This window comes from Mytilus californianus, unplaced genomic scaffold, assembly GCF_021869535.1.
Source record: "Mytilus californianus isolate M0D057914Y unplaced genomic scaffold, xbMytCali1.0.p SCAF_2, whole genome shotgun sequence".
In the NCBI taxonomy this organism is placed as follows: domain Eukaryota; kingdom Metazoa; phylum Mollusca; class Bivalvia; order Mytilida; family Mytilidae; genus Mytilus; species Mytilus californianus.
In genome coordinates, this window is record NW_026262668.1 from 118,283,855 (window position 1) to 118,295,230 (window position 11,376).

The window sequence follows — 11,376 nt, forward strand, 5'->3', positions numbered from 1 at the left end:
CCCAACTGTACCATTTTCCAAGTAGCCAGTGTTGACATGATTCAAATGATTTTTCCCTAAATATTTCCAGATCATACAATAGAGGTAATTGAGGACAAGCTTAGGTACAACCCCTGAGACATAGTTATAGTAGACAGTTTTGACTCTTCTATTTAGATCCTTTTGGTTTTTTATGCTATCCAAGGTTTTATGATTTTGGCTTTTGAAACAGACTTTGGACACAATTTTGTATCAAAGTATTTTACCTTTACACATTCATGTGATGTCAATGATAATTGTATATTTCAGCTAGGAATCTGAGATTAAAAAGAATAAAAAAGAAGAAAATTTATGAAGAAGAAACTGATGAAGAGGAGGAAGAAGATGAATTGCCAGATACAGAGGAAGAAGATGAAAGGGAGACAAATGAGGATGAACAGGAAATTGCTGATATAAATACAGATTCAATTCTGGAAGAGGACTTAAATTTAGAAAGTATGATAGAGGAAGACATGAGTTTCATGGAAACTGAGATGCTAGACTGTGTATAATGGGCAATAATAGTCTTCTGATTGCAATAGGACTGAGACTCAGAAAGAAGAACTTATCTGATTGGTCAAAGATGATCAATCATGATGTGAGGTTGTAGTTTGAAAATAATCACATTGCCATTTGATCAAGTAAGAGACATATGAAGGAAGAAGTGAGGTAGAATAAGGAGCAACTTGTTATTAAAAACAATAAGCAAAATACAAACCTTATGTTGTAGTAAGAATAACAGAGATAAAGAATAAGAAAAAAAGATGCCATTGATATAGCACTTAGAACCAGCTTTATGTGTCAGAATCATGCAATAGGTTGGATAGTTTCATCCTAAACTATTTTATTTGTTCTCTTTCCTATGAGTGGGTCCCATAGAAGTGCTGTGCTGGTCTGTAAGTGTGTCTATCTCTCTGCATATCAATTAATCACAAGAAAATGAAATTTCTATACATGGGCTGAGTAATCAAGTAAAAGAGACTGATTTGCCTCTCTCCGTACCATATTTTTGTCACATTTTCTCTTAAACAATAAGTCAAAGCTTCTTATCTAGAGCTATGCTTCATCTAGTTATGTCCCTGTTTGTAGAAAAGTCATGTCTTTAGAAAAATATCATGCACATATAGGAACACAGTACATCTTTTTATTTTTATTTTTACAATAGCTAAATTATTTTGAAATCTGAAGCTGTCAAAAATGTTTTTTATAGAGATTGAAAGCTTACAAGACCTAGTGCTAAACAGATATTTATGTTATTGAACAAGAAGGTTTGTCTTTCAATTTTGGTCCTGCCTGTGAAAAAAATCGCCAAAGCCAGACATAGGTGTTGCTTTTCTGGTGTTGGCAGCGTTGACAATTGTTAAGTTTTCTGCTCAAGTCAGTTTGATAGGAACTACTTGTGATAGATCAATGACATTTTGTATAAATTTGCATTACTATCATTATATATCAGTTTGACAACTTTTCCCAGGCCCTACCCCCTAGGTCATGGTCTAGTGACTTTGAATTAATTATCAATTTTCAATGTTAAGTTTTCTGATAAAATTAGTTTGATATGAACTTCTTGTGATATATCAATGATATCTTGTATAAAGTTGAATTACTTTCAGTACATATCAGTTTGATGACTATTTTGAGGCCCTGCCCCCTAGGTCATGGTCCATTGAATGAATTAATTAACAATGTGGCTGTCCATCAGATTGTCTTTTTGTGAATTTTCTGCCAACAGGCGAGACATATCTCTGTGTCAACAGTTTATTGTCGAGCCTGCGACTTCTATCACAGAAGGCTAGACATAGGGATAGGGATCCGGCCACGGCGGCAGCGTTAGCTAACTACTTAAAATCTTTATATTTTAGAAGGTGGAAGACCTGGATGCTTCATACTTTGTATATAGATGCCTTATGTTATGAAGTTTCCGTCTGTCATATGTCCATTGTCCTTGACCTCATTTTCATGGTTCAGTGACTACTTGAAAAAAAAGTTAAGATTTTTTTGTACTGTTAATTTCTCTCTTATTATGAGTAATAGGATAACTATATTTAGTATGTGCGTACCTTGCAAGGTCCTCATGCCCGTCAGACAATTTTCATTTGACCTCGACCTCATTTCATGGATCAGTGAACAAGGTTAATTTTATGTGGTCAAGTCCATATATCAGATATTATAAGCAATAGGTCTACTATATTTAGTGTATGGAATGATTGTAAGGTGTACTGGCAGATATCATCTCACCTTGACCTCATTTTCATGGTTCAGTGGTTAAATTTAAGTTTTTCTGTTTTAGTCTTTTTTTCTAATACTATATGCAATAGGTCAACTATATTTGGTGTATGGAAATATTTGAAGATGTACAGGTCAGTCTGGCAGGTTTTATATGACCTTGACCTCATTTTCACAGTTCATTGCTCAGTGTTAAGTTTTTGTGTTTTATAATTAGGACTATCAACATAAAATCAATGGTTAGTAAAGCAGGTGAGACATTTCAGCATGTGCACTCTTGTTGTATTAAACAGCTACACAAGGTAAATATTTTGTCCTATAAAGACTGGTTAACAGGTGAGCGGATACTTCTGAATTTTCCTAAAATACTTGTAAGAGGAAATTCATTTAAACTTGCTTTATAAGATAATGACATGACCATAAGAGATTTGATATAAAATGCCTGATTTTCTTTGTTGTTTACAGCAAACATTCAAGGTCTGTTGGTCAATATCTAACCATGTGTATTAAATAAAGCTATTATTACACTACAATTGTATCTGTTTAATGTTTTTAATAACGAAAACTACTTAAAAGATATGTTAATGTCACGTATGTATGGTTGAATAAGATGCCAACAATGGTTTTCAATTATGTTATGGTTGGAATATGTCCTTGGTCAACAATGTTGATGTAATTGAGAACTATCTTCTGATTATGCTTTGAATATTTATTGGTTCCTTTTATTATGCTTTCAAGGTGGTTAGATTTAACTTTTCAGTACTTTAGTTTTGAACTATACATCCTTTCAGAAATTGTTGATGTTGACATACTTTTAACTTCATTTCAACCTTGTCATGAAAATGAGAATACACATTAAAGTTTCTTTTGATCTTCTCCTCTGAAACCACTGGGCCAAATTTAACCAAACTTGGACACAATCATCATTAAGGTATCTAGTTTTAAAAATGTATCCGATGACCCCGCTTACCAACCAAGATGGCCGCCATGGCTAAAAATAGAACATAGGGGTAAAATGTAGATTTTGGCTTATATCTCTGAAACCAAAGCATTAAGTGTAAATCTGACGTATGGTTAAAACTGATTATCAGGTCAAGATCTATCTGCCCTGAAATTTTCAGACAAATCTGACAACCCATTGTTGGGTTGCTGCCCCTGAATTGGTAATTTTAAGGAAATTTTGCAGTTTTTGGTTATTATCTTGAATATTATTATAGATAGAGATAAACTGTAAACAGCAATAATGTACAGCAAAGTAAGATCTACAAATAAGTTGTCATGACAAAAATTGTCAGTCGAGCCCTTTAGGAGTTATTGCCCTTTATAGTCAATTTTTAACAATTTTTTCGTAAATTTTTGTAATCTTTTACAAAAATCTTCTTCTCTGAAACTACTGAGACAAATTTAACCATACTTGGCCATTATCATTATTAGGGTATCTAGTTTAAAAAAAATGTCCGATGACCCCCCTTCCAACCATCATGGCTGACATGGTTCAAAATAGAACATAGGGGTAAAATGCAGTTTTTAGTTTATATCTCTGAAAATAAAGCATTTAGAGCCAATCTGACAGGTGGCAAAAATGTTCATCAGATTTAGATTTATCTGCCCTGAAATTTTCAGACAAATCCAACAACCAGTTGTTGGGTTCCTGCCCCTGAGTTAGTAGGATACTGCCCCTGAGTTAGTAATTTTACAGAAATTTTGCAGTTTTTAGCTCACCTGGCCCAAAGGGCCAAGTGAGCTTTTCTCATCACTTGGCGTCCGTCGTCCGTCGTCATCCGTCGTCGTTAACTTTTACAAAAATTTTCTCCCCTGAAACTACTGGGCCAAATTTGACCAAACTTGGCCACAATCATAATGGGGTATCTTGTTTAAAAAATGTGTCCGGTGACCCGGCCAACCAACCAAGATGGCCGCCATGGCTAAAAATAGAACATAGGGGTAAAATGTAGATTTTGGCTTATATCTCTGAAACCAAAGCATTTAGAGCAAATCTGACATGGAGTAAAATTGTTTATCAGGTCAAGATATATCTGCCCTGAAATTTTCAGATGAATCAGACAACCTGTTGTTGGGTTGCTGCCCCTGAATTGGTAATTTTAAGGAAATGTTGCCGTTTTTGGTTATTATCTTGAATATTATTATGGATAGAGATAAACTGTAAACAGCAGTAATGTTCAGCAAAGTAAGATCTACAAATAAGTCAACTTGACCAAAATGGTCAGTTGACCCCTTAAGGAGTTATTGCCCTTTATAGTCAATTTTTAACCATTTTTCATTAATTTTTTTAATCTTTTACAAAAATCTTCTCCTCTGAAACTACTACGACAAATTTAACCAAACTTGTCCACAATCATCATTAGGGTATCTAGTTTAAAAAATGTGTCCGGTGACCCGGCCAACCAACCAAGATGGCCGACATGGCTAAAAATAGAACATAGGGGTAAAATGTAGATTTTGGCTTATATCTCTGAAACCAAAGCATTTAGAGCAAATCTGACATGGAGTAAAATTGTTTATCAGGTCAAGATATATCTGCCCTGAAATTTTCAGATGAATCGGACAACCTGTTGTTGGGTTGCTGCCCCTGAATTGGTAATTTTATGGAAATGTTGCCGTTTTTATACGACCGCAAAAAAATTTTGAGGTCGTATATTGGTATGACGTTGGCGGCGTCGTCGTCCGGCGTCGTCGTCCGAATACACAATGGTTTTCGCACTCTAACTTTAGTTTAAGTGAATGGATCTCTATGAAATTTTACCATAAGGTTCAATACCACAATAGGAAGGTGGGGATTGATTTTAGGGGTTATGGTACCAACAGTTAAGGAATTAGGGGCTAAAAAGGGGTCGAAAATAAGCATTTTTGTAACTTCCAGACATAACTTGTGTGTTAGCATATGGATCTCTTTGACATTGTACCACAAGATTCCATATCACAAAGGGTCAATGCTGGGATTGATTTTGGGGTTAATTGCCTCAAAATTTTAGGAATAAGGGGCCAAAAGGGGGCAAAAAACAAGCATTTTTCTAGTTTCATGACAATAACTTGTGTGTAAGTGTATGGATCTTTCTGAAATTTTACTACAAGGTTCCATTTCACAAAGGGAAAGCTGGAATTGAGTGTTGTGGTAATTGCCCAAAACGTTTAGTAATAAGGGGCCTAAAAAGGGGTTTTAAATAAGCATTTTTTAGTTTCTAGACAATAACTTGTGTTCAAGTGTATGGATCTCTCTAAAATTGTATTACAAGGTACCATACCACAAAGGCAAGGCTGTTATTGAGCTTGGTTTGGGGGGAAAGGGGGGTGGGGGTGATGAATCATAAGGGGGGCGGGGGTCAAAAAAGGGGTAATTTTTTTTTTTCCTTTTTTTTTTGTTTAAAATTTACATTTTAAGTTAGTTATTTTTTATCACGAAGAGAAAGTAGGAATTGAGTTTTGGGGTTAATTGCTCAAACATTTGTGAATAAGGGGCCAAATATTGGTCGAAAATAAGGATTTTTTTAGTTTGCAACAAAAACTTGTGTTCAAGTGTATGGATCTCTGTGAAATTGTATTGCAATGTACCATACCACAAATTGAAGGTTGTGATTGAGGTGGGGGATGATGAATCAAAAGGGGGTTGAAAAAATGTGTGGGGGGTAGGATTTTTTTTTTTCCTTTTTTTTTCTTTAAAATTTTCCATTTAAAGATGGTTGTTTCAGATTTATATATGAAAGAAAATAATAATGATACAGTTATATATCATGAGGAACTGAAATTTAAAATTATGTATATTGGAAATTTAGGTTACTTTGGAAAGTAATAATTGGCTTTGGGGGGGGGGGGGGGGGGTGATTATGGCTCTAATGTTTAAGGAATAAGGGGAAAAAAGGTTAAATAACAAGGGTTTCCATTTTAATAGACAAATAATTGAGTAAAGAACATTATTTAAAAGCAGTGTAAGGTTGGTAATTCAAACTCATTTAAATATCTCATCTACACTGCTTTTAAATTATGTAAATTGGAAATTTGCCAATAACTTTATTGTTAATAAATGCATTGGAAATTTGCCAACAATTTTAGTGTAATAAACTTCATTGGAAATTTGCCAATATAAAATTTTGCTGATGAAGGTTTTTTGTTTACCTTTAGCCTTGACTATGAAGTCATTTTCTATTTTTATAGCCTTATGATGTAGTTGAATTATTTAATACTTTTATGATGTGTTTAAATGGGGTTTTATCATGTTTATGGTTGCAAATTTATTGTTTTAGTATAATAAACTCCATTTAAAATTTGCCAATAAAAAAAATTTTTGTTTATTTTTAGCTATGATTATGATGTCATTTTCTATTTTACTTTTATGGTTGCAAAGAAATTTTTATTTTTAGATATTACTGTTAAATGATGCTGATTAAGGTTTTTGCTATGTTTAGCCATGACTATGATGTCATTTTCTATTTTAATATCTGTTATGATGTATTTAAATGGGCTTTTATGGTTACAAAGGAATTTTATTTTTAGATATTACTATAAAATGTTGCTGATGCTGATTAAGGATTTTGTTTATTTTTAGCCATGACTATGATGTCATTTTCTATTTTAATACCTTTATGATGTAATTTCCATTTTTAGATATTACTGTTAAATGATGCTGATTAAGGGTTTTTTGCTATGTTTAGCCATGACTATGATGTCATTTTCTATTTTAATATCTTTATGATGTATTTAAATGGGCTTTTATGGTTACAAAGGAATTTTATTTTTAGATATTACTTTAAATGTTGCTGATTAAGGATTTTTGTTTATTTTTAGCCATGACTATGATGTCACTTTCTATTTTAATACCTTTATGATGTATTTAAATGGGCTCCCATGTATTTAGAATTTTGATTATTTATACATGTTACCAAATTGGTCCACATTGAACAAAAACGGTCCAAATTTCAACTTTATTACATTACATCAAACATTGAATTCTACATATTCTTTGATATATTGAAATTAACAAACAATTTAGTTTATGGATATTCCACCATAATAGGTACATTAAATTTTTTCCAGTTCTTACACCACATTCATCCTGTGTCAGAAACCTATGCTGTGTCAAATATTTAATGACAATCCAAAGTCATAGCTGTATCAAGCTTGAATTTTGTGTCCATACTTGCCCCAACTGTTCAGGGTTCGACCTCTGCGGTCGTATCAAGCTGCGCCCCAGCGAAGCATTTTATTGGTTATTATCTTGAATATTATTATAGATAGAGATAAACTGTAAACAGCAATAATGTTCAGCAAAGTAAGATCTACAAATAAGTCAACTTGACCAAAATGGTCAGTTGACCCCTTAAGGAGCTATTGCCCTTTATAGTCAATTTTTAACCATTTTTCATTAATTTTTGTAATCTTTTATAAAAATCTTCTCCTCTGAAACTACTACGACAAATTTAACCAAACTTGTCCACAATCATCATTAGGGTATCTAGTTTAAAAAATGTGTCCGATGACCCCGCCCTTGAACCAAGATGGCCGACATGGCTAAAAAATAGTACATAGGGTAAAATGCAGTTTTTGGCTCATATCTCTGAAACCAAAGCATTTAGAGCAAATCTGACGAGGATAAAATTGTTCATTAGGTCAAGATCTATCTGCCCTGAAATTTTCAGACCAATCAGGCAACATGTTGTTGGGTTGCTGCCCCTGAATTGGTAATTTTAAGAAAATTTTGCAGCTTTTGGTTATTATCTTGAATATTATTATAGATAGAGATAAACTGTAAACAGCAATAATGTACAGCAAAGTAAGATCTACAAATAAGTCAACATTACCAAAATTGTCAATTGACCCCTTAAGGAGTTATTGTTATTTATAGTCAATTTTTTACAATTTTCATAAATTTTGTAAATTTTGGTAAATTTTTACAAAATATTTTCCACTGTAACTACTGGGCCAAGTTCATTATAGATAGAGATAATTGTAAGCAGCAAGAATGTTCAGTAAAGTAAGATCTACAAACACATCACCATCACCAAAACACAATTTTGTCATGAATCCATCTGTGTCCTTTGTTTAATATGCACATAGACCAAGATGAGCGACACAGGCTCTTTAGAGCCTCTAGTTTGTTATTATCTTAGATATCGTTATATTATCTAATATCTAATACTATTAATTATGATTTTAACCTTATTTTACATGATTTCCAAAGCATCAGTAAATACAGGTGAGCGACACAGGCTCTCAACCTCTAGTTTTGTTGAAGTACCTCTATCCAAATGTTTTCTGAAAACAGGGCTCAAATAGTTGCAGTAACTGTGCATCACTAATTGCAGACCTGTTTCTGTATTGTTATGAGTTAGTAGTACTTACAATTTATGACTAAAATCAGCAAAGACTCATCGAAACAACATCTGATACAAAAATTTAATAACACTTTTAGATATTTGGATGATATATTGGGTCTCTATAATGACGACTTCAGTATGTACACTAAAGAGATTTATCCTGCTGAACTGATTTTAAATAAAGCTAATACTAACAATGAACACTGCCCTTTCCTGGATCTTGATATCTATGTCTTTAACAGAAAGCTTATTACCAACATTTATGATAAAAGAGATGATTTTTCATTTCTTATTGTTAATTATCCATTTTTAGAAATCTCTGTATTACTGAAAAATTATTACACCAGGGTTTTCGATATCACAAACTAGTCAAAACATTTACTAAATTTTACCATTGGTACAAGGACATCATTCGTAAATATAAATCAACATGCAGACATCTTATACGTCCAGGTATTTCATATCCAATCTTTTATGGTAATATTCTTTACAAAGCACAAAAATGTCGGCATTCACCGCAAAAGCTAACCAAACCTTTAAACAGACTTATTCAGAAGAGATATAGTTACGATACTATTGTCAGGTCATTAAAGATGGCATATTTTGGTATTAATATTGATTCACTCATAGGGTCATTGCATCGGAAATAAACACATTTATTCTAAAACCAGTTGTTGGCATGATACAGGTTATGTTCTTCTAATATATTTTATGATGGTATGATACTAAACCCCTATCATGAGGGATTGTGCTTGATTTTAAAATGATGAAAACAATCTTTCAATCAGTTTAATTGAGGTCTGGAGCTGGCATGTCGGTAACTGCTAGTAGTCCTTTGTTAATTTATGTATCATTGTCATTTTGCTTAGTTTCTTTTGTTACCTATTCTGACATCAGACTCGGACTTCTTTTAAACTGAGTTTTACTATACGTATTGCTGTGTGTTTGTTTAATCTACATTGGCTAGAGGTATAGGTGGAGGGTTGAGATCTCACTAAACATGTTTAACCCCGACGCATTTTTGTGCCTGTCCCAAGTCAGGAGCCTCTGGCCTTTGTTAGTCTTGTATGTTTTTTAATCTTAGTTCATTTATATGTTTAGGAGTTTAGTATGACGTCCATTTTCACGGAACTAGTACACATTTTTGTTTAGGGGCCAGCTGAAGTCCGCCTCCGGGTGCGAGATTTTCTCGCTGTGTTGAAGACCCATTGGTGGCCTTCAGCTGTGTTTTTTATACGACCGCAAAAACATTTTGGGGTGGTATATTGCTATCATGTCGTCTGCGTCATTGTCCCAAGACATTTGGTTTCCGGACAATAACTTAAGTTTAAGTGTATGGATCTCTATGAAATTTTACCAAAAGGTTCAATACCACTAAAAAAAGGTTGGGATTGTTTTTGGGGGTGATGGTCCCAACCGTTTAGGAATTAGGAGCCAAAAAGGGGCCCAAAACAAGCATTTTTCTGGAAACAGGACAATAACTTGTGTATAAGTATATTGATTGCTCTGAAATTGTACCACAAGTCGAAGGTTGGGATTTATTTTGGGGGTAATTGTCCAAACCGTTCAGGAATTAGGGGCCAAAAATTGTGTAAAACAAGCATTTTTCTAGTTTTCAGACAATAACTTGTGTTTAAGTGTATTGATGTCTCTTAATAAAATGTACCACATTTTACAAAAAGTAAATTTTCTTCAAATGTTATTTGTTTTTGGAAAAGGGGGGGGGGGGGTTATAAAAAAAAATTGGGGGGTAAAAAAAAAATTTTTTTTTTTGGGGGGGACAATTTTTTTATCCTCAAGATTTAAGAAATTAACAAGAAAATTTCTTCAAATATTTATTTTTGGAAAAAAAGGGGTTGGGGGGTAAAAGTAGGGGTTGTCAATTTTTTTTCTTCAAGATTTAAGAAACTGTCAATTTTCCAAAGAAAAATTGGGGGTCACAATTGCTAATTCTTTGTATATAGTCTGAAAACAGATTTACTAAGTATTGCGCAACAGCACAGTGTATTGCACAAAAGCAAGAAATCTTCAATTGAATATAAATTCAAATCATATAACCAATTTTAAGTTCTTTGACTACATTAATTCTGTGTCAGAAACCTTTAATGTGTCAAATATTTAATTACAATCCAAATTCAGACCTGTATCAAGCTTGAATAGTGTGTCCATTTTTGCCCCAACTGTTGGGTTGGACCTCTGCTGTCGTATCCAGCTGCGCTTGGCGAAGCAGTTTATTACTCTTTGGTCGGTATGTTGTCTCTTTGACACATTCCCCATTTCCATTCTATATTTTATTTATGCTACAGTTTTGTTTTCAGGGGTATTATTGTATGAACACTTACTAGCATGATGGGTACTGGAAACCTTTACTCTTTTGCTTTATTTTTCTGATTGGGGTTCCAAAAGATGTTTAATTTCATTGATTGGACTGTGATTCAATATGCTCAATGTGAGTGTACCATTTACACAAATCAAGTTTCTTTTTGACTGTCTAAACATCATTTCCTTTTCAAACTTTGTGAGGAAAACAATTCAATATTATGCAATGATAGCAGGAGAGGAATACAGTATCCTTTAGCCTCATGTTTGTTTTAAATAGTGTTAGGATTACTTTAAATGGTACCAGGATATTTGCCGGTTGGAGGACCCTGTAAAGTTGGATAAATAAATCTCTCAGAATGATGAGCTATATGAATTATATGTTGTAGTAGTGTCAAATGAAATGGTTCTAGATAAAATCTTAAAGGTTTAACATCTATTAAAGGTAATGTATTTGATGTAGATATTAATCTGATTTACTTTAAAG

At 33.3% G+C, this 11,376-nt stretch overlaps 1 protein-coding gene across 1 annotated transcript in view; it reads left to right on the forward strand.

Moving 5' to 3' along the window:
* LOC127728648 (general transcription factor 3C polypeptide 5-like) overlaps nucleotides 1-2,774 on the forward strand; it is a 60,301-nt gene extending 57,527 nt beyond the window's left edge. The window contains exon 9 of the mRNA XM_052236186.1: nucleotides 289-2,774. Coding sequence (XP_052092146.1) covers nucleotides 289-530 — 242 coding nt within the window. The 3' untranslated portion in view covers nucleotides 531-2,774. The remainder of the gene's footprint in view (nucleotides 1-288) is intronic.
* The last annotated feature ends 8,602 nt before the right edge of the window (nucleotides 2,775-11,376 follow it).